We start from the raw sequence: 24,959 nt of genomic DNA on the forward strand, positions 1-24,959 counted from the left end.
GTGGAGTTAAAATTACTGGTTTTGAATTTTTATTAATATTCTTTGTTACTACGTTCCTACTGTTCCTACTTTGTAAGAAACATTTGCCATCTAGTGTCAACTCGCGGTAGTGCAGCAATTGAAAGTGTTCGGCTTTTTCCAGGTCAGCGAAATGCTGCCGAGGCAGAGGGCGGCCATTTCCATGATGTGAATAGCTCAGAAATAAACATATAAGATGACTCACCAGGAACCCGGAGAATGTGGCAAGGAGTACATTATTCAAAGTAAGAATAGCTACTGGAGGGAGTACAATGTAATATGCTGTCAGAAAGTGGCGTGCATGTGTTAAATCAACTTTAAGTGAGGCTTTGCTTGAAACATTAATTTGCTGCTGAGGACAGTCTTGCAGACTACTGTGGGAGGAGGCTGTATGGTGACGTTGGATTTTGGACTGTCAATGACCTTATGTCCAAATAATACAGATAACTCAGTGCAGCTCAGCATTCTGCAGAGTGGCGAGAGTGAGTGGAAAAGCTAATGAGGTACCTTCTATTCATCCAACAGATTCAGGATCAGAATCAGGTTAAGTATCACTGACAGACGTCGTGAACCTTGTTGTCTTGTGGCAGCCGTACAAGGCAAATCCTAAACTTACTTTTACAATAAAATAGTGGCAAAGCAAAATACTCCCGATGATCTAAATCTGAAAAAACTCAAAATGCTGGGGAAAAAACAACAGACGAAGGGTCTCAGCCCGAAACGTCAACTGTACCTCTTCCTAGAGATTCTGCCTGGCCTGCTGCGTTCACCAGCAACTTTGATGTGTGTAGCTCAAGCAGTATATGTGGTGAAAGACATCGAGTTAATGCTTCAGGAATAATGCAAATTTTAATTGGTAGAGAACATAGGGATAAAGCAGAGAGAAAAAATTGAAAGGTTATGACAGGGTGGATTGCAGGAGAGATCAAATGTCACAAATGGAGATGGAGTCATGTTTAAAAGGTAAAGGCAAAGATTATGTCTGAGTGAAATGCTAGTAGGAGGAGAAGAATGATAGCTGAAAGGAAGGAGTAAGGCTACGTCCACACTAGACTAGATAATTTTGAAAACACCGGTTTCGCATAAGAACGATAGGCGTTTTTGAAAATACCTCCGTCCACATTAAAACGGGTATTTGGGCGAATCTCCTCCTACTGGGAATGCACAGGACACATCTACAGAAAACAAGCAAAGAGGAAACGGTAACACGAGGAATTCTGCAGATGCTGGAATTTCAAGCAACACACATCAAAGTTGTTGGTGAACACAGCAGGCCAGGCAGCATCCGTAGGAAGAGGTACAGTCGACATTTCGGGCCGAGACCCTTCGTCAGGTATACTATTTCCGTTTCCGCGGTGGCGTTGTGCTATTTCCATTGGTCAAAAACTAGAGGACCTATAACAACAGCGAAAGCAATTTTTCAGCGTACGGTTGATAACGACATTGACGTTTTGCAGATCCATTGCATAATGACTGTGAGTACAAAAGATGCCTTTTTGTACATAGATATGCTGCCTGTACGTGGTAGATAGCTATGTTTAACTCCAAACAAGCTATTAACGTAGACAATAAAGTAAACAACACACGCATGAAGCCGTCCACCATTGTTGTTGTGGTGTTGGAGGTTGTGTTCAAGAAAACAATGAAATGCCGCGCTGCCGCCACGTCATGACAGCATTTTTAAAAAGTTCTGGTTACCCTGTACACACTACACCGCCCAACCGGCGTTTTCAGATTTACACACTCTGGAGAGCATTTCAGAAAAGCTCCATTTTCGGGGGGAGGAAAACACCATTTCAGTGTGAACAGCGGGTCAAAACGAAGAGAAAAAGCTTTGGTTATGGATTTATCCGGTCTAGTGTGGACGTAGCCTGACAGAAAAAACTAACATGGAAATATGAGATGCAAATCAGGTTAAGTTAAACTAAAATCATTGAACTCAATGTTGAGTCCTGAAGGCTTTAAGATACTAAGTTCTTCCTTCCTGGAACAATGGAGGAGATTATGGATAAATTAAGTGTAAGTAAGATGGAGAATGGAACTCAATCCCAAACAAGAGAAAATCTGCAGATGCTGGAAATCCAAGCAACATGCACAAAATGCTGGAGGAACTCAGCAGGCCAGGCAGCATTTATGGAAAAGAGTAGTGATGATGTTTCGGGCTGAGACCCTTCAGTAGGACTGGAGATAAAAAGATGAGGAGTCAGAGTACAAGAGTGGGGGGAGGGAGGGAGGAACACAAGGTGATAGGTGAAACCGGGAAGGAGGGAGGGGTGAAGTAAAGAGTTGGGAAGTTGATTGATGAAAGAGATACAGGGCTGGAGAAGAGGGAATTTATTAGGAGAGGACAGAAGGCCATGGAAGAAAGAAAAAGGGGAAGAGCTCCAGATGGAGGCCATGGGCATGCAAGGAGATAAGGTGAGAGAGGAAAATGGGAATGAGGAATAGAAGGGGGGGGGTTGTTACTGGAAATCAGAGAAATTGATGTTCATGCCATCAGGTTGGAGGCTACCCAGAAAAAATATAAAGTGTTGCTCCTCCAACCTGAGAGCGGCCTCATTGTGACAGTAGTGGAGGCCATGGAGTAACATGTCGGAATGGGAATGGGAAGTGGAATTAAAATGGATGGCCACTGGGAGATCCCTCATTTTCTGGCGGATGGAGCGTACAGTAGGTGCTCTGCGAAATGGTCTCCCTATCCACGTTGGGTATCACTGATATACAAGAGGCCACACCGTGAGCACAGGATATAATGGAAGACCCCAACAAACTCACAGGTGAAGTGTCGCCTCACCTGGAAGGACTGTTTGGGACCTGAATGGTAGTGAGGGAAGAGGTGTAGGGGCAGGTGTAGCACTTCTTCAGCTTGCAAAGATAAGTGCCAGGAGGGAGATCAATGGGGAGAGACGAATGGATAAGGGAGTCATGTAGGGAGCGATCCCTGCAGAAAGCAGAGAGTGGGGGGGGAGGGAAAGGTATGCTTGGTGGTGGGATCCCATTGGAGATGGCAGAAGTTGCAGAGAATTATGTGATAGACGCAGAGGTTGGTGGGGTGGTAGGTGTGGACAAGAGGAACCCTATCCCTGGTGCGGTGGCGGGAGGAGGGGTGAGGGCAGACATGTGCAAAATGGAAGAGATGTGGTTGAGGACAGCGTTGATGGTGGAGGAGAACAGCCCCTTACTTTGAAGAAGGAGGACATCTCCTCAGTTTTGGGATGAAAAGCCTGATCCTGAGAGCAGATGTGGCAGAGGTGGTGTTTTTACAAGTAACAGTGTGGGAAGAGGTATAGTCCAGGTAGCTGTGAGAGTCAGTGGGTTTGTAAAAGACATCAGTGGATTATCTGCCTCCAGAGATAGAGACAGAGAGATTGAGAAAGAGGAGGGAGGTGTCAAAAATGGACCTGGTAAACTTGAGGGCAGGGTGGAGGTTGGAGGCAAAGTTGATGAAGTTAACGAGCTCTGCATGGGTGCAGGAAGCAGCACCACTACATTTCTTTGGCTCCTCCCACTCCCTTCAAACAAAAGATGTAGCCATAGGTACTGGCATGGGTCAGCTTTGCCTGCCTATTTGTCAGCTATGTGGAACATTCTATGTTACAAGCCTACACTGGTGTTACTCCCCATCTTTTCCTACACTACATCAGTGACTGCATTGGTGCTGCTTCCTGCACCCATGCTGAGCTAGTTGACTTCATCAACTTTGCCTCCAACTTCCACCCTGTCCTCACCCCATCCTCCTGCCAGCCCATCAGGGATAGGGTTCCATTTGTCCTCACCTACCATCCCACCAGCCTCCACGTCCAGCACATAATTCTCTGTAACTTCCGTCATCTCCAACGGGATCCCACCACCAAGCACATCTTTCCCGCCCCTCCCTCAACCACTTTCTGCTTCCACAGGGATCGCTCCCTATGCGACTCCCTTGTCCATTCGTCCCTCTCCACTGATCTTCCTCCTGGCTCTTATCCTTGCAAGTGGAACAAGTGCTACACCTGCCCCTACACCTCCTCCCTCACTACCATTTCACCTGCGAGTCTGTTAGGGTTGTCTATTGAATTCAGTGCTCACGGTATGGCCTCTTGTATATTGGTTATATCTGATGTAGATTAGGAGACCGCTTCACAGAATACCTATGCTCCGTCCACCAGAACAAGCAGGATCTCCCAGTGGCCACCTACTTTATTTCCACTTCCCTTTCTCATTCCGGCATGTCAGTCCATGGCCTCCTGTACTGTCGCAATGAGGTCACACTCTGGTTGGAGCATCAGCTTATATTCTATCTGGTAGTCTCCAACCTGATAGCCTGAGCATTGATTTCTTGAACTTCCGGTAATGCCTCTCCCCTCTCTATTCCCCATTCCCATTTCCCTCTCTCATTTTATCTCCTTATCTGCCCATGGCCTCCCCCTGGTGCTCCTCCCGTTTCTTTCTTCCATGGCCTTCCGACCTCTCCTATTCGATTCCCCCTTCTCCAGCCCCGTATCTCTTTCACCAATCAACTTCCCAACTCTTTACTTCACCCTTCCCCGCTCTCGATTTCACCTTGTGTTCCTCCCTCCCCTCCCTCCACCCCTTTACTCTGACTCCTCATCTTTTTTCTCCAGTCCTGCTGAAGGGTCTCGGCCCAAAATGGCGACTGTACTCTTTTCCATAGATGCTTCCTGGCCTGCTGAGTTCCTCCAGCATTTTGCGTGTGGAAAGCGGAATTGTTATGTTTGGTAACCTCAAAATGTTAAACTAATTCAAAGGAAACAGAGCAGAGAGGTGTGAGTCTTAAGTTTGTACTTTAAGTGAGGTGTGCATGTATCACAAGATGGCGTCACGACATATGCAGTTCATGTATTTTCATATATAACTTGCAAAGAATTTTGTAAGCAAAAAAGGATGCTTAATTAAACAATGTATTTACAAGATTACTCAAAAACTGCTGAAACATCAAATACACAACAGGAACCTCAGGATCAGCCTTGCGGAGGGAACGAAGAAGTTCCCTGGAAGGATTACCCAATCTGGAGTTGGTAGTGTAAGGAGACTACATCATGAGCACCTTGAGTGACAACTTCTTTCTTTCCTTGTCCAGAGACCCAAACATGCCTTCCAAGTGAAGCAGTGATTTACTTGTACTTTCACTTTATTGTACCGCACCTGGTGCTCACAATGTGGGCTCCTCTATAATGAGCTGACAGTTGCTAATACAAAGAAGATGGCAAAGGCAAAGATGTTGCTGTGTTTGGTTCATTGACACGGAAGAGAGATCTGTCAAACAATTAGGCCTGTCCATGCGAGCATAGATCTTCTCAAAGCCATTGTTAATTACTACAACCTTCCAAAGAAAGAAGCGGCAACAAGATTAAACTTCTTTGGGTGGTGTCACATGAACATGAATGACTTTGACATACTGTATAACTAACTGCATCGACGTTGAGACCTGCAAAACTTTAGCAATCTAATAGATGTGTTGATCTAAACAGTAATGTATGTGAAAGGATTAATGAGCATTTACTGAAAAAAAAATGGATTTAGAATTGGTAAAGTTTGTCTCTGTGCAGGTTAAATCCAGAACTGAACGGCTGAGAGCAGATAACATAATTCTGTCCATGCATGTCAACCTAATGCAATGAACGAGAATGTAAAATATGGAGATTTTGTGACACATAGCATGAATGGCAGGAGAAATTCCAAGCTTATGAGAGGAATGCCACATATACAAACGTTTGTACAAAAGGAGTGTTCATCTAACTCAGGAGGAAGGAAGGCTTGTAGTAAGCAGAGGTGTACTTGTGAAGGAACAAGGCCAATACACAATCTCACACCATCTGCCTGCAATTCTCCTGAGACAGCTGAGGGACGGTATGAGAAGCTGAAAACAATCTTGTTGCATCAGGGCAGAGGAAGTATAACAAGTGAACAGATTGGAGGCTAAATACTTAACACAAATATTTGCTGCTATGGAAACGGAAAGAAGAAAGATACCATTCCAAGTAAACAGTGAAGTTTGCAAGAAATCATGAAGTGACAAGTGGTAATGATGTACAATAAGAAACAGTGAAATGCAATGTACTTCAGTAAACTAATTTTGATCTGTAAAATATTCAAAGTATTAGCAATAACGTTCTGTTTTATTTCTCCCAGATTTACTACCTTTGGGATTTTTTCGAAGTCATGAGCCGTTCAGCCAACTCAATGACATCATTAGGGAAAGGACTGTTAACAGATCCACGCCATACAGGACTTCCTGCACTTAACAATTTAGCCGTCTGTCCTGTTCGACATTTACACAGGAAAACAATTTTTCCATGAATCCAACAAACATTGTTGGGAAGGGCTGAGAATCCCTTGGAGAGTCACAATTTCTTCACATGAGAAACCAGAGATGCCATCATCTAGTTTACCCTGATGGCCCAAAGGAAGGCTTAGCTGAAGAGTTGAGGTAAGATTTAGACTACCATCTCACCACATTACTTATCCACATGAGACTGAACCTGAATCCTTAGGGAAGGTCTCTTTTTTTCTGCAATTTCAAAGAGCTGGTTTAAATACTTACTATATGCATTGTAGGTCATAGGATGCTCTGAACTATCATCCTTGTCCGAGCTTCCCTCCCAGATTTTACATTTGAAAGAGACTCATATATCTACTGTGATGGAGTGGTTTTCAATGGTAGATGAACAGGAAATGTGACTTAAGAGCAATAAACACAAGAAAGTCTGCAGATGCTGGAAATCCAAAGCAACATACACAAAATGCTAAAGGAACTCATCAGGTCAGGCAGCATCTACGGAAATGAATCAACAGTTGATGTTTCAGACTGAGACTCTTCAGGATCTGTTTGCCCAACAAACAGCTAACTTTTGAAAACTCACTTTGCATTCATATATTTTTAAGAAGTTTACCTTCAGCCTTTAATATTCAGATTTCAAGAACATTCAAAATCCAAGATACTTATATTGATATATCTTACTCCTTTGGCTTCGGTATTTACTAACAATCAAAGATCTCCCTTCTTTCATTTATTCCGTGGTACTCGGCAGGGTTGCCCTCTTAGTCCACTACTATTCGACATTGCCTTGGAACCACTAGCTATTGCTATTCCTGACTCCCCTAATATATTTGGTATTACCCGTGGAAATGAGACACATAAATATTCACTATATGCAGATGATCTACTATTATATATTTCTAACCTGGGAAAATCCATTTCGGCACTCTGCTTGCTCAGTTCAGTAGTTTTTCTGGTTACAAATTGAATCTAGGTAAGAGTGAACTTTTTCTATTAAATATGCAGGCTCCCATTTATAGATAGTGTGGGCACATAGCCAAGTGGTTAAGGCATTGGACTAGTTACCTGAAGGTCGTGAGTTTGAGCCCCAGCCGAGGCAATGTGTGTTGGGTCCTTGAGCAAGACAATTAATCACACATTGCTCTGCGACGACACTGTATGGGCCCTAATGCCCTTCCCTTGGATAACATTGGTGTCGTGGAGAGGGGAGTCTTGCAGCATGGGCAACTGCTGGTCTTCCATACAACCTTGCCCAGGCCTGCACCCTGGAGAGTGAAGACTTTCCAGCCGCAGATCCATGGTCTCGCAAGACTTACGATGCCTTTTTTAAAAATCATTTATAGATGTTCACTATTCAGAGTGATTACTGTCTATTTTACTTATTTGGGAGTTAAAATTGCTAAGAGACATAGGGATTTATTCAAGCTCAACCTTTTACCATTAATTAGTCAGGTTAAACAGCTGATTACTAAGTCGTGCCCATTGTCTCTATCACTGGTTGGCCAAACTAATGCTGTTAAAATGGTTATTTTACCTAAATTTTTATATCTATTTCAAGCAATACCAATTTTTATTCCTAAATCTTTTTTTGATACTATCGATTCTAAAATTTCCTCTTATATATGGCAGAACAAAAATCCCAGGTTAAGTAAAAAGTATTTACAGAAGTCCAAAAAAGATGGTGGTTTAGCATTGCCTAATCTAAGATTCTATTATTGGGCAATTAATATTTGATATTTAATATTTTGGACACAAGATTGGAATATAATTCCAAGTCTACATTGAGTAAACCTTGAAGGCTACTCTGTACAGGGTTCTCTTTGGCTTCCATTTTAGGAACTTCACTTCCTTTTGTATTATCTAAATTGAGTAAACAAATGGTTAATTCAATAGTTAAACATACATTATGAATATGGTTTCAATTTCGTAAATTTTTTGGTTTGAACAAATTTATATTATCAAGCCCTATTATATCTAATTTTTTTTCTCAACCCTCGGTTATGGACCAAGCCTTTTTGATATGGAAAATGAAAGGTATAACATGTTTTCGTGACTTATTTCTGGATAACTGTTTCATGTCTTTTGAACAGTTACTTAATACATTTAATTTGCCCAGATCCCATTTTTTTTAGATATTTACAAATAAGAAACTTTTTAAATACCACGCTGCCTGCCTTCCCGATCTCATACCCTACTGATAACATTGATAACATTTTAGGTTTAAATCCCTTTCAGAAGGAATTAATAGCATCTATTTATGATATAATCATGAAATTACAGCCAGGTATATCTGACAAAATTAAAAATGAATGGGAAAGGGAGCTTCAACTTTGCCGACCTATAGAGAAATGGGATAAAATTTTTCAATTAGTTAGTTCTTCCTCTATATGTGCCAAACATACACTAATACAATTTAAAGTGGTGCATAGGGCCTATATGTCTAAAGATAAATTAGCCTGTTTTTATTTCCATATAAACCCTATTTGTGACAGATGTCACTCTCAGGTGGCTTCGTTAACTCATGTTTTGGTCCTGTCCTCTTTTGGAAAAATTCTGGAAAGATATTTTTGATATTATCTCAACAGTTTTGCGTTTTGATTTACAACCCCATCCTATTACGGTAATTTTTGGTTTGCCAATGATAGAACATAGATTTTTATCCTCTTCAGCCTGTTGGAGATTGCATTTGTTACTTTAACAGCCAGAAGATCCATTTTATTGAACTGGAAGACCAATCCTCCTACCACATTTCAATGGTTTCCCCAAACTGTTTAAATTTAGAAAAAATCAGAAGCGACATTTTTGATCCTTCGGTTAAATTTGAAGAGACTTGGAAACCATTTATTCAACATTTTCATATGATGTAATTTGACCTTTCCGAATCCTTCTTATTAACTTTAAATATATGAATAGAAGAGCGGAGTTGACGACATTACTGAACGTGTTTGATTCAAGACATTGGTCTAGCCTTGTTCTGTTTGCTTTTTTTTTGGGGTTTAGTATTTAGTTTCTTTTTTTTTGTTTTTTTGGGGTTTTTTCTTTTTCTTTTTTTTCTCTATGATTAATTATATTAAGAGTTTGGAAGTCTATTATACCTGTATTATTTGAAATCTTTTGTGTACATGCTTATCAACAATAAGATTATTCCAATCTCTCTGTATCAATATTGTTATTGTTTATAATTTTGGAAAATTAATAAAAAGATTTAAAAAGAAAGAAAATTCAGTTTTGTATTTACTTTTTCCTCTTTCAGTTGTTGGTATCATTTCACATTATGCCAAGTGTTACAGGATTGAGTCTGTGTTGCTCCTGAGAATTTCTTTTGAGGCTTGCTTTGGCTTGTCCACCACAAGCCCCAGCCTGTCCCTTAATATTGGGTTACAATGATCAATCCTAATCAGTGACCCCTTTGAGACACCTCAGAGGAAGCAGCTCCCAAAGAAGGGAAGTCCATAATCGTAAGGTCACTAGACATCTGTAGGTACTTTAAGTTCATGAGTGAAATGCATTACTTCTCAACTGCCCATAGAATGCAGACATAAAGTTATGGTATAAGTGTGTTAAAAGATACAAAAATGATCCCAACTATTATGACACGGGATTGCTTTCACTTGTTGATCCATCTCTCTCACAGCAGTAGCAATTTGCTACAGAATGTGATGTGGTATTAGTTTGGCTCAGGTGTAAAATCTTTTGGTCACTAAATGGATATACACTAATAGTACCCACTAGATAACGGCAGTTTGCAAGAATGAGAATTAACTAACAGAATAGCAAATGAAATTGAATTGCCACAACATCAAGCATCACTTCTTAATCGCTTATTCACATTATGTGCTATGTCCTATGGTGTAGGTGATCACGGTCTCCATGACCATGATTGCTCTTGGCATGTCTGGGTGACTCCAGACACCATCCATACTGAATCATCTGCAGCTCAACATCAGTAGGACAAAGTGGATGGTGATGGGCTTTAGGAAGACTAAGCCTGCACTGCTCCCTGTTACTATTGACGGTGAGGATGTGGATGTGCTGAGGACCTACTGGGGGTGCACCTGGATGACAGACTTGAGTGGAGCACCAACACAGAGACTGTGTACATGAAGGACCAGAATCGCCTCTCCTTCCTGAGGAGACTGAGGTCCCCTGGAGTATGCATGCCTCTCCTTCACATGTTCTACCAGTCTGTTGCCGCCAGTACAATCTTCTATGCAGTGATGTGCTGGGACAATGGCATCAACACGGGTGATGCCAACAGGCTCAGTAAACTAATTAGAAAGACTGGCTCTGTTATAGGAGTCAAACTGGACACACTGGAGGCTGTGGTAGAACAAAGAACCCTATGGAAAATCCTGGCAATTCTGGACAATGCATGCCATCTTAGCTGAACAGAGGAGCACTTTTAGTAATACACTAGGACAACTGCACTCTTCCAAAGAGTGCTATATGAGGTCATTCTTACCCTTGGCTATTAGGATCTATAATGAGTCAACCTCCTGTTAGACTGTTTGTGGCAACTTATTTTTAATTCTTTCTTACTTCTCATCTAATATTTGTATATCTGTGCACTTGTAATGCTACTGAGACACTGTAATTTCCTTTGGGATCAATAAAGTATCTATCAGTCTATCTACTCTTTAGAAATTGTCTGCATGGCATCAGTGGTCACAGAACCAGGATTTGTGATATACTCCAGTTGCTTGTAGGACCATCAACCACATGCTCCCATGGCTTCAAGTGACCTCGATCGGGGGGGGGGGGCGCGGGAGGGCTAAGCAGGCCCCTCACCTTGCAAAAGGGTGATATGGAGGCTAGCGGAGGAAAGGAGAGTCCTACACCTCCTTTGGTAGAGACGAATCTCCACCTCTAAGTACCTCGTAGGCATGTTATTTAAATTGAGGTCTCTTAAAAAAAGATGATGTATGTAAATTTAATTCATGTTATCACTCTGACAGAATATTGCATCGTTTCATATGCTGTATGCATATACATCTGCCTCTATGTGTATCAAAAGGATAGCTATAAATTTACAACTGCAACCACCTAAACAATTGATTTATGGAACAAAATCAGAAAATGAAGGTTAGACAGCCTCTGTGGAAAGAGAAATAGATAATATTTTGTGTCAAAAACTCTTCATCAAAATCCTTTATTTGAAGGGCTCTCAGTTTGAACTCTTCATGTCAGATTTCCAAAATTTTATATTTTGGCTTTACTTTAAAAACTTCAATTCAATGTCTTAATCCTGCTGAACATGCTAAAAAAAAATCTACTTTTTTGTGATACCAACACTTAATCCACGTTTAATGTCATTTCCAGTGTTTTTGTTTTCCTGTTTTGAATTTTCTCTCCATACATCCCCTATCAAAGTAACAGGTAATATGCTCTCCATCAATAAATAATATTCCTCAAACTATGCCCTGACTTCATCTCTCTTCCTGTACTACCTCTCAAAGCACACTATCATCCTTAACAAGTGGCAAGTTTAAAACAAATTTGTAATCCATCCTAAGCAAATGGGAGCAAAAAAAAAATCAGAAATTAAGGTTCAGTTAGTTTTGTTTATTATAATTTACACACTTTCAGTATTAGCCAAATGTTAATTAGATATCACGGTTTCCTGATTCACACTCTTCCAAATGAAGCAAAACACTGTTTTACCTCTTCTGGTCGACTAAGAACATGTCCCTCTGGTCCCGTAATTCCAAGCTCCAACATTCGCTTTTGTTCCTAAAGACAGATGGATTCATTAAAATACAAAGAGCAGTGTTTTGGCACTGTTTTAAAAAGTTTATAATCACATCACACCTTGGATCATCAGCTTCAGCTTCCCATTATCCCTGAATAAATCATCTTACAGTGGCTCAATAAACTAACAGGACAACATTGTTTCACTGATTATATCCTCCTTTCATTTTTAGATATTCCATTTTTCTACTCCATTCAAGAACTATGCCAATGCGTCTTGCTTAGGGTTACACCATGTAGTGACTGGTATGGAACGGTAGTGTAGCAGTTATCACAATGCTTTACAGCACCGGCTGTAAGATACAGGTTTGAATCCCACCGCTGTCTGTATTTGTACTTTCTTCCTGTGACCATGTGAGTTTCCACTGGGTGCTCCAATTTTCTCCCACATTCTAAAGGTGTATGGATTAGGACCAGTGAGTTAGGGCATGTTAAGAATGGACACACTTGCAGGCTGCCAAGCACAATTCTCGTCGATTTGATTTGATACAAACGACGCATTTCACTGTATGTTTCACGCACAACACGCTGGAGGAACTCAGCAGGTCGGACAGCATTCATAGAAACGTTGACTGTTCGTTTCCACGGATGCTGTCCGACCTGCTGAATTCCTCCAGTGTGTTGCTTTGACCCCAGCATCTTCAGAGTATTTTCTGTTCACTGAACGTTTCGATGTGCATGTGAAAAATAAAGCCAGTTTTGGTCTGAATCTGACATAAAGCCACTTTGATCCTTTCCAGTAAATATTGTAAAATCAAGCCATGAGAAAATGTGGTTTGGTTGTTGCATGACAATGTATATTTGGAGCAGAGGATGTGAGAAGAGGGATCGTGTAAAAGAACTTAAGACAAAATTATATTAAAGTTCAAAGTAAATTTATTATCAAATTACGTATATGTTACCATATACAACCCTGAGATTCGTTTCCTTGTGGGCATACTCATTAAATCCAAGAAAATACACTATTCAATAGTGCATTTTGAAGTAACATTTATTTCTGTGAGTTATGAAGACTGTGTGTGTCTGCCAGATTATCTAACCCTAATTTTACCTCCTGAATGATGTCTCCATTCTCAGCATGCACTTGTGCTATAGCACCCAGGTCTCGGATGATGCTGAAGATTTCATATATCTGCCAGGGTAAAGGACGTGTAATTAGTCTTTGTGCTTCAGGAAGTATGATTAGAAGTAGAAACAAATTGTTACAACAGTAATAGTTACAGTAACAGTATCTCTCAGTGTTACCTGTGCATCACTACACTGGTATTTGTCCTTGTATGCCATGAACACAAGAAAAGAGTTCACACCTAATTGAACAAGAGGATAAAAATATTAAAACATCATGCCTTTTGCTGCAGATTTCTCTTCTGCAACTCTGAATGAACTTCAGACTGACATTTCCACATTAAATGTTTTAACAGCAGTGGTTCAGGTACGTGCTTTGGTTTACTTTTATCCAGAAAATGCACACAGTCTGCAGAAGCAAGGACTGGACTTCATCAAAATGTATCAACAAAAAACTTCACAGAAGCAATTTCTCCTGAAGAAATGGCACGCTCTCAAACACAGGGCAATGAAAAACCTTGTCCAAGATAGCTTACAAATTAATACTTTAAAATAGTGTAAAACAATGTATGAATAATTAGAAATTCTGCCTCAGCTTTCCTTTTCTCATTGGAAAGATACTACAGTGATACACTTGTTGTTCTTCTCCACATTTTGTGGCACACTTTCCAATGTCTTTAGGATTTGATTAGTTTTTTTTTTACAAGGTTGAGTTTCTAGCTCAGTACTCAAACCAGCATGGATGGAGCATTGCAAAGTCCCAGACGGATTTGAAATCAGGACCACTCGCCTCAAAGTCTGGTGTAGATGTCACTACACCACTGGCCAGCTAGTGATGCACTTGACCTGGTGACAACAGCTTGCTATGTTTGATAACCCTGTCTGCTATTGGCACCATTGTCATCATGCAACTGCTGTATATCCGCCTCTTACAGTCCCTAAAATGTTAAAGAAACAGCTCTAACTTCTGTTCCATATGGCAGTAATTATGTTTAGAAATATCATAAATCCACTTTCCATAACTCAAATTAAATACTTTTACTATAATAGAAAAATGGCACTGAGAACTATTAAATCCCAAAACATGTCAAAATGTAAGTAAGGGGTACAACCACCCCAAATGATGCCGATAAATGTAAAATTGGGCCAGTCCTTCTCTGAGTGAAGTGGAAAACATGGTAACTTCTTTCCCGCACTCTTTTATCACTGTAGACATTAGTTTCAAGATAAACAGTTACAATATACACAACTGTCATCACAATAGTTAGAATTTCCCACTGTTACTTCTATTTACCATGAAAACAGTGAATGCTTGCACATAATAACAGGTTTGCCTTCCCCAGACTATCAGAAAAACTCAAATTGTGCAGCGAGTCACTTCTCCTTGGAAGTCTAGTTAGAAATTATATACCAAAATCACCTTTTGGAGAAACAGATTGATCCCTATCCTAGAAGCCATTTAAAATACAAAGATCTACCTTTGTCTTTGACCAAAGTTTCCATTTCTTCACGCAGGCCTTCATGCCAACGTGTGATATCAATATGTAAAGAGTAGTCACAGCATGACTTGCTGTCAGCCCAGTCTCTCCACTGTTCATAGGCAGAAATAAGACTTGACCCAGGTTCAGGTTCGGAAAGGACATGATCCACTAGGACATAAAACAACAATAAATTATTTATGCAGTTTTCAGATGTATCCACTTGTTTCATCTGACTAATTTGTTTTCATATTTGCAACATTTCCTCACTTTCTCTTTTCCTGCGAAGCTATGCATCCCAATATAAGAACACGGAGACTGGGTTTGTCCATTCCAGGAGGAAATCTATAGTTATGCTTATCCTTTCCAAACCAGCAATATTTTTTGGTAACAGTTAATTAAAATTGGGTTAAGACATTTCTGTGAATTTCACCATCAGAATGCAGGTGCACATTTTGTTAAAAAGGGGCCTACACCTTCAACAGCAGGTGCTCAACTTCTAACAATGCTAGCTGCTAGAACAAGATTGTTTATGTGATAGTATTTCTACCTTGCCCAATTGGTACTAATTAATGTTAATGTTGTTTTTGTTTGGGATTAGGAATGAATGTCTGAGCAAGTCAATTCATGGGCATTCAAGAAGATCTACTTATAGACAGGTAGTAGCACATTACTTCACCATAACTGAACCATTCTATCCTAACAGTTTACATACATAAACGTTTGTCTTCACTGGGTATTTCTTAAACAACTTTTTGTATCACTTGATTGCAATCAGTGAATTGAATAATATAGGCATTACAGTGAATTTTAAAACTAGCATGAGCTTAAGTAAGTTTATTCATATTAATTTAATTCTTGACTGAACAATAACATTTATCAAATGAGTGGAAACTTAATTCTAATGATAGAACATTCAAATGAGTAAAAGGGGGCATGCAGGTCGTACTTATCATTGTGGTTCCTCCTGCCAGTGCTGCTTTGGTTCCTTGGTAGAAGTCATCAGCACTGCTCATGCCCATGCATGGCATCTGTAGGTGAGTGTGGACATCTATTCCCCCAGGTATGACCATCAGTCCATTGGCTTCAATGATCTTAACACCTCCAGGAACAATGAGGTTGTCACCAAGTTGTCTGAGAAGACATTATAGGTTATGTTGCAGTGTTGTTAGGCAATTTGAGAAGAAGCCACAAAGAAGCATGAATTCAGCACTGATGTTACTAAACATACTTGGTTTCCAACAGCAGGTCTTCATATTTTATATCCTTTCAATTAATTGGCAAAATTTTTACTCCTGCGGTGTAATTTTTTTTGTTTACTAATTCTTCTCTTTCCTTTTGGCCTTTTCAATATCCTTCAGTTTCCTAAACTTTTGTCATGTTTCTTTCTTAAAATTTCTGTGTTGAAAATGGTGACAATTTGTAGGAATTTTTGCATGCACACATGAAAAATTCCTCACAATTTTTCTATTTGTCATTGTCACAGTGGAAGTGGACTGTGACTTTATAAATTGGGGATCTGAAAATAGAAACCAGCTAAGTGAGTACCTAGTGACAAAATAAATAATTTATCCTTTATGCAACATGCCAAAGTCAAAAGACAGTGGGTAATTGTTCATTATTAATCCAAGAATTATTTCTATTAAATATGGTTGTAGTCATAGCATTGTACAACATTTGGCCCACTGTGTTTATGCCGATCATCATACCTATCCATATTAATCCCATCTTCCTACACTAATTCCATATCCCTCTATGCCTTGCTCATTCAAGCACCTTCCAGATGCCTCTTCTCTCCATCATCCTGATCTTGACTATCTTCTGTGTTTGTTGATAATAGATGGCATGCATTTGTTGTAAACTCTGCTGCACTTCAACAACTGTTTGGCAAGGAAGTGGGAATCAGTAGGTGTTGCAAATGCAGGTTATGACATCTAGATATGGGATGTGTTGTCTAGATTTCAAGTGGCTTTACTTGACTTTGTTATTACTTTAATTCCTGTGTAAACAAATGGGAAATGGATGATTTAACAGTGGCATTAATAATAAATGATGCAATTTTAGAAATCTTAAATTATATTTTGCTCATTATTGTAGGTCATTTAGATGCAGAAACATTCTCATTATCTAAGTACGAAAAAGCTGTATCATCATGCAACACATCTAACTATGTAAAATCCAAAGACTATGTACAGCTGTGGTTTAAGGGAACAAAAAATCTGGTCAGGAAAAGCATGCAGGTCTTGGACATTATTTATCCTTCTTGAATTATGAAAAGCTTTAATGGAAACCATGACTCTAATCCAGTACCAAAAGCCATCACTCCTAGTGCAAGCCTTTTAATTTCAAGTGCTGTAAAAGGTCTGTCAAATATTTGGAAATAAACAAAAGCAAGCTAAGTATGGAGCATCATGGATATGACTATTCACAATAAATTTCTGATGATCTGGTGATCTCAGAATTTTGCTGGTGTTGGATCAGCAGCTTTTCCATAATTTGAATGCTACTCCTATTAGTAACAAAACATACTTTTATTTCACTTTCATTTCATGATGCACAGTAGTAGGATAACTGTCCCAGTAAATCCCTAAGAATTTACAGGGAAAGGAAAATAGAACTCTATGAATTTCAGCTTGTATTTTTCAGATGGTCAAGAGAAAATGGAACACACAAGCACTCCCAGACCAAGGCAAACCTACTCATGTCCTTGATCCCAGTTGATCCTGGTTCCTACCACACGCACTCACCCACAGTCCAGACCCAGACCGCACTCCACATCCCCAGCTATGGTTCCATATCCTGCTAGAACTCAGGACCTCAGTTCATAATCGGGAATAATTAGTGAGCTGAATGCTGAAACATTAGGATTTCCAAACAATCTGATGGCTACTACCATTGGGCAAGAGGCACAGGAGACTAGGAACAGTTATTATCCTATCAGGCTCCTGAACCAGCATGGATAACTTCACTCAGCTCAACACTATACTAACTCCACAACCTATTGACTCACTTTCAAGGACTCTACAACTCAGTATTATTTATTTACTTTTTTAAATTATTTGCATGATTTGGCTCCTTTTGCACATTGGTTGTTTTCCAGTCTTTGTTATGTATAGTTTGTCATAAATTCTACTGTGTTTCTTTATTTTCCTATAAATACCTGGAAGAAAGTGAATCTTAGTATAGTATATACTGACATCTACATATTTTGATAATAAATTTACTTTGAACTTTGATTATTGGAGTTTTACTGTAGAACCCATTGCTGCAAACAACTAATTATGAAACAAAATGCTTCAGGAAAATTGCCTTCAACTTTTGTGAACTGTAAATAACAAAACACTCACACTGCTATCTCAGATAGCAGGGAACCAGAAATTTCTCTAATACAGAAGCTGCAGGCCAGATCTAAATTTATACACAAGGGCACATTGTGCACTGCTGGAATGTAGTTCAGCAATTCCTGACACAAACAAACCCGGTGCCAAACACAAACAATAGAGGAAATGACAACATTGTTGAAATCAAGGCACCAACAGGCTGATCAACCTCTCATTCAAGTTAAAGCCAATGTCGACAAAGACTTCAGCATTTTGAACTTTATTTTCATCAGGCCTCAAGAGGAGGGTCCTTATCCTTTAAGCACACAACTAAATTGAACTATTGTACTATTGTAGTTCTAAGCTACAGTTCGGCTGTTTCGTGGAGCACCAGCAAAGAGACTAGAGGGAGAAGAGTAGGAAGGATATTTGTGGATGTTATAGGAGGCCGTGCCAGAATTGAGTTGACTGAATAAATCAAGGAACACAAATCTGATGATGCCAGTCACTTGTCTTTTAGCTTCTCTAAGCATTTTTTAATCATTTGAAATCTGTTTTCGGTCACCTGTAGCTGATTCGTGTAACAACGTTGGAAAAGTAGTTGAGAGTTCTGAGGAAATCCCTGGTCTACCTTTAGTGCTATCCCATAGCTGTACAGCCAAGGCATGAATTCACAAATCTGGGAAAGCAGCAGTGCAAATAGCTCTTTTGTTCGCATCCATCATCAGAGATCCCCAGCACCCAGGCTACACTCTTTTCTTGCTGCTGCCATCAAATAGAATGTATAAGTGCCTCAGGACTCGCATCACCAGGTTCAAGAACAGTTATTACTCCTCAACCATTAAGCTCTCGTAACAAAGGAGGATAACTACATTAATCTATTGAGCTGTTCCCAATGATCTCACTTTAAGGACTCTTTTATCTTGCTATTTCATACTCTTGTTATTTATTGCTATTTATTTATATTTGCATTTGCACTGTGTTGTCTTCTATGTTCTTGCTCTTTCATTGATCCTGTTTACAGAAGCATTTCTATAGATTTATTGAACATCACACATGTACGTACTCTGATAATAAATTTTACTTTAAACTTTTGAACTTTATGCTGTCAGTGCTATTTTGAATGACCAATAATGTCAACACAACATTGATAAATCCTTACAGCTGTTGATGCCTCTTGTGATTTCTACTATTCAATCAAAGTTTCATTTTCACTTATCTTGCACAGAATTAAAATGTTTGTTTTCTCTACAGTACAGCATTACCAAAAAATGCAAGGAGTTGATCTATTTCAAGTGCGCTCCAGGTAAGTTTCACTGATGACATCATAATATAATCTAATTGAAACACAAATAAAAACTGCACATGCTGGAAATCAAAAATAAAAACAGAAAGGCTGTAAATATTCAGCAGATCAGGCAGCTTCTGTGGAGAGAGAGAAGTACAATTAGCATTTGAACTCAATGATTCTTCATCAAAGCTGAGAAAAATTATCAATCCAATGTGCTTTAGTTTGCATTGAATGGAAAAGGTGAAAATGATTCCATTATGGTATAAGATATAGGAGCAGAATTAAGCCAAACGGTCCATAGAGCCTACTCCATCATTCAATTATGACCGTACCACTGTTTCTCTCTCCACTGCTGCTGGCCGGCCAACTGAGTACTTCCAGATTTTCTGCTTTTATGTCACAATTTCATGTACTGGCTCAAAATCTGGCAGTCCTTTGCTCATGAGCTGAATGAGTTAACTAGCTTTTCAGTCCTGAGTCATGACTTAATTATTTCCAGACTATTAAGATGAGAAAACCTCTGTGCAAAATGGGACTACACTATGTCAATTTAATTCTTAACAGATTATAAATCAGAGCTGAAAACTACCAGTAATTTGAAACGATATGACCTTAAATTGGCAAATCCAATAGGAAAGTATGGCTGAGTGTTAAAAGACACTGATCGAGAGGACATGACTTTCAAAAACATTAAGGGACTTATTGTGATAGGGCTGAGTGATTATTTTTGACTTGGCCTTGCTGATCCTAGAATGGCGCATGCTTTATGGCTTTACTTCATTATAAGCATAAAAATAATTTTTTATGTCACATTACCATTTCTTGTTACATCATCATGTTTTTTTTCTCTTAAATTCAGGCCATGTCAAAGCCTGAATTTTGCTCCCATTACCTGCTATCCACAATGTGGGTGAGATTTGCCTTTACTTACTTGATAATCCCATCTTCTAGGTAAATATCAGCAAAGAATGACTGGTCATCGTTGACTATCTTCCCACCTTTAATAAGTAGGCGGTCACTCTGGAAGAAATAATTAAAGAATTAGATATGTGAAATGTGCTTGCAATATATGCTAGAGGATGATGAACGATTTCTGAAAACATAAGAGTAATATTTTTAATTGGGATTATTCAAAGGTTCATTCAATATCAAAGTATGTACTGTATGCAGTATACAACTCTGAGATTCGTCTTCTCCAGGGTCAATATTGTAAAGTTACACAGAAGAATCTGGGATTTTTCTCCTAGATGTGAAGATAGTTGAGAGAAGATCGGACACTGGTGTACAAAATCCTGATGGAAAGCAGTTTCCACTAAGGGAAGGCTGAACAGACAAAAGACACAGATATGGAGAAGGGCAAAATGTACATACAGGGTGAAGTGTTGGAAAAAAACTATTTTATGTACAGAACGGTGAAGAGCTGGAGTGACTGCCTGAAAAGTAGGAATTTCAAATGGAATTTGGAAAGGCATTTGAAGACTGTTTGGACTGTTCTATAAAGTGTGTTGTGTTGATTTCATCCTATGGCCATTACTGATGGTCCTCATTGAAAGATGTGGTGAGCAGGACAACCGTAGAACTTGCTGTATTTCTTCAATTTAAAGTCAAGGGATTTACCCAGGTGGAAAAAGAGCTTTGATTCAAGATTTTATCAGAAACATGGCAGTAATGACAGTGTACCTCTTTGCTTCCAAATGAAAGCATTCCTTTGAATTATCTATCCAATTCCCACAACATAGTAAATTCAAAGGAGAATGTTCCAACAAATGAGCTAAGTTGGTGCTTTAAACTTTTAAGGATCATTGTTGAAAAGAACTGAATCCATAAATGTAGAAAATTATTAACACAAGACTCATCAATACTCACAACTTATTATTTGAGTGTTGTTGGGCTCAAAGTGTTGTTCTATTCCAAAGTACTTTAACTATTGAACTCTGAACTCACTGCATGAATAAGCCAACCATATGAGGAATTTTCTTTCTGTTCTACTGTTCAACATTATTTGAGAGGGGGAGATAGCACAGAAATCTGTGATTCCTATGTGGCCCCGCACTGCCAACAGGAATTCTCACCTGAGGTCACGGCAGATGTTGTTGGGACACAGATGTACTTCTCACAACTGACTCAGCAGTCCAGGGGAGTAGGAATGCCAGGTGATTATTAGACTAAGCTAAGGTATCATTTCTATAATTTGAAAATGCTTCATCACTTCCTTGATTGTGTGGAAGCAGCAGACCTGTGCTTTGTCTGCACTGACTGAGTAAGGTTGAAATTGAAATTGAATATGTTCCTGAAATGATACAGTTGATATTCAACGTGGCAACTTCTCCAGACTCAGGCACTGGTCTACTACAATGTCTACAAATACAGCAGAAATTACACAAGCCCTGGCATACCAAGCAATAGCAAAAACGCTGCAACAAGTATATCTTGGCTGCCATGAGACAGAAGTCATTTCAATCTCCAGAAGCTTCTACAGATCCTTAACAGTTACACAGATTGTGAAATATTGTGCCAAGATAGCTCTTCTATTCGCAGTCTGTGTCCTTGGCAAAATACAGGAAAATTTTTCATCAGATTAGCATGAGAAACAAGTTTAAGATTTTTTTCTGAACATTGCAACGGGGGGATCTATTCATTACTCCCAATTACAATTAGGTGTCTCCATTTGGTATATTCAATAGTTGGCATTTTCCTTGCATTTCAATTAACACATTTCCCTGGGATCTCAGTTAATACTTTCTTCAAGGATTATGTTGTGGATTCCAACTGGGTGACAATGATTGTCTTACATCGGTTATCCTTGTCCTTGATTACGAAAAGAAAGATGAAAAACCTTGACCAGTTTCTGAGGGTGTTCAGCCTAAAGTTTGTTTTCAATAATAATAGCTAAGGGAGCAAAGCAATGCTGTTTGTTTAGAACAACTTGACTCTGATATTTGCATACTGCGTTTTATATCTTATAACAATAAAGTACTTAATTAGCTTTGAATATCGTCCTGAGAGCATGGAAAATCTTATATAAACTGATACTCTCTTATTTACAAAAGGAGGCGGGTAAAGTTTGGATGCCCTTTCTTCAGATGAGTAATGTAAATCATTCAGTATGATTGAGGATCCTCCTTCCTTATCCACGATGAAGGAATTTGGACTCCAGGAGATTCCAATGAAAGGTCATTGACTTGAAAACTTTTCAGTGTTTTTCTCATTAAAAATACCATTTCCATATTTTGCTGTTTTTATTTCAGATTTTTGGCATCTGCACTTTTCTTTCCATGGATTATTTTACGTTTCTTTTCAAAGTTACATATCTTCTCTACGAAAGCTACTGTCCCACAATGAGCTAAGGGCTGAGACCAGCACCATTCTAGTGCTTTACTTAAGAAGCCTTATACAGTATTAAAAAGTTCACTTCAAGTTCTTGTCTTGGTGGTTTATTTCTTCTCTCATGAGTTAGTTTGACATGAAACTAAAACTACATAGTAGCTCACAGTAGGATGGGAAAAGGACAACAGAAATAACATATTTGCTTTTCTTTTCTAGCATAATTACCTATGCAACTTGTATTGATATCAATCAAAAATGGAAATATTAATTGCTTTTCTCCCTCTCCAAGCCTAATGCCTAATCCAAAGTACCCACACCATATATCCCATTACATTCTGGGTAAAGAAGACATTTCAATGGAAGTAGTGTTTCCCTTTGTCTCAGATACTTCCATGGTATTTCACAGCCTATGATTAGTTGTCAAAATCTTGTCCCATTTTAACACAGCCTACATGTATACAGTGCGATCCATAAATGGCAATCAGATAAAAAAGTAAATAATCTGCTTTTGTTAACATGATATTTATTGATAGATAAATATTTGCCTGGACAACTGGAGTTCGAGGCTGGTTAATTCATTGTGTTGAGCACGGATCAAAGTTAGTCCTTCCCCAGTCCTTATCTGGAACTGACCTTACAAGCAACTATGTAATGTTACTGATCTATTATCAAACTTTTTCCAGCTTTGTATAGGTTTTGTTATTCCAGGTTTTCTCTGTGTATTAAAATATTTTGCCAGTTGAATAAAGCAGTTAGTAATTACAGATTTCTTTGATGTTGAATCAAGAATGTGCTGTGGAAATCCATATTTTCATGCAAATAAGACAATACAGTATTTTGTGTTAGTTTAAAAAGTGGGTTACAAATAACACAAACATATGAAGTCTTAAGGAAAATAGAGAAAACCCCCAAGAGATAATATTTGCACATTGAAACAATAAAAGTTTTCGCACAGGCAAGATGTTAAAAGTGTTAATCTGTCACCTTCATGACCCCATGTCTGGTTTAAAATTATCTAGATTGGGTGGATTTCAAAGGCTAAAGTTTGAGGAAACAATCCACTCAGGGGAAGTAGGCTGGGAGTTTAAAAACCGCAGAAAGAATGAATGGCTCATATTTTGTAAAGTCATAGACTATGGAAACAGACTGTTTGGTCCAACATCAAATGCCAGGAATCTTAATTCTAATCTTAGCTTTAGTATTTTGGGGCTTTGAGGAAAACTGGTTTAAAGGAGGTGCGTTCTTTCCTGCAGGATCCATCTTATCCACTCTTGGCTTCAGCGAGATGATGCACCCTAATGTTTTGTATTCTTCCCCAAGTCCACTCATTCCTTTAATTCTTCGGCTCCTCTCCTGATGCTTCTCCTCTGTCACCAATACTTCCTTGAACTTCCCAGCCCAAAACCGATTGACCTTACCACCTTTTTCCCCATGTGAATTCTCCAACACTTCTATTTTCACCATCTTTTAAACTCCTCCCTCGCCCATCTCAGATCATAATTATTCCACCAGCTACCTCTTAGCTCTCCTTGGCTTTTTCCAAAATCCTTTTCAATTTTCTGTTCCACTGCCTAACTCTTTTGTTTCTCCTCTTTACTCCCCTTATCTCAGACCACTTTACTCGGCTTCCTTGTCCTTTCTGACCTCAGTGGGGTCTTGATCCCTGTCACCTTGTCCTTCTCCATTCTTTAACTGCAAGCAGATGCTGAATATCTCCTTGACCAATGGCCAGCCAACCTCTCAGTCTGGCTAGGCTAGATGTTAGATTCAACAGACACGAAAAAGCAGCACAAAATGCTAATCAGGTCCTATCCTATCATTAAAGTCAAAAAGAAGTTTGGGAAACCCATTCTTCCACAAGTCCTGATGTCCAAGCTGTGATTCACCACCTTTTAAATGCTGAGGACCTACCCAACCTCAAAGTTACCGTGCAGCTCATATGGTTTATAAAAACCAAGGGAAGTTATGTTGTTTAGTTTCATAGTGCCATAATTATACATAGGTATGATAATTATACTTGTTTGGAAAGTGCTCGGAGAACTTCTGACACGATTTTTTTTGGCCCTGTTCACTGAAATGTTTGTTTTCTGCAATATGTAAGCCCATGTGTAATGCAGAAGGCAAACCTGGACAGTAATTGTCCTGACGAAGGGTCTCGGCCTGAAACGTCGACTGCACCTCTTCCTACAGATGCTGCTTGGCCTGCTGCGTTCACCAGCAACTTTGATGTGTGTTGCAGTAATTGTATTTTTAGTTTATAAGGTAAGCAGTAGCTGTCATCTTAGGCTATCAAAACCAAGCCTTCCACGACTTATGTGGTGTTCAGGTCAAAAATGGATGATGTTTGGTAGTAAGGGAAGGGACATTAAATTTAATCAATCTGCTTGCAGGAGTGGATTATAAAACATTAAATTGAGGGCAGGGTGAAATTT

The 24,959-nt window shown here is 39.2% G+C and overlaps 1 protein-coding gene across 2 annotated transcripts in view; it reads right to left on the reverse strand.

Moving 5' to 3' along the window:
• The window catches only part of dpysl4 (dihydropyrimidinase like 4), a 46,817-nt gene that overhangs the window by 17,208 nt on the left and 4,650 nt on the right, over positions 1–24,959 (reverse strand). For both annotated transcript variants that reach the window (XM_072239383.1, XM_072239384.1), the window contains exons 2-7: positions 20,132–20,220; positions 15,539–15,723; positions 14,590–14,760; positions 13,292–13,353; positions 13,098–13,178; positions 11,960–12,028 (exon numbers count right to left, since the gene is read on the reverse strand). In XM_072239383.1, the coding sequence (XP_072095484.1) occupies positions 11,960–12,028; positions 13,098–13,178; positions 13,292–13,353; positions 14,590–14,760; positions 15,539–15,723; positions 20,132–20,220 (657 nt within the window). The remainder of the gene's footprint in view (positions 1–11,959; positions 12,029–13,097; positions 13,179–13,291; positions 13,354–14,589; positions 14,761–15,538; positions 15,724–20,131; positions 20,221–24,959) is intronic.

This window comes from Mobula birostris, chromosome 21, assembly GCF_030028105.1.
Source record: "Mobula birostris isolate sMobBir1 chromosome 21, sMobBir1.hap1, whole genome shotgun sequence".
In the NCBI taxonomy this organism is placed as follows: domain Eukaryota; kingdom Metazoa; phylum Chordata; class Chondrichthyes; order Myliobatiformes; family Myliobatidae; genus Mobula; species Mobula birostris.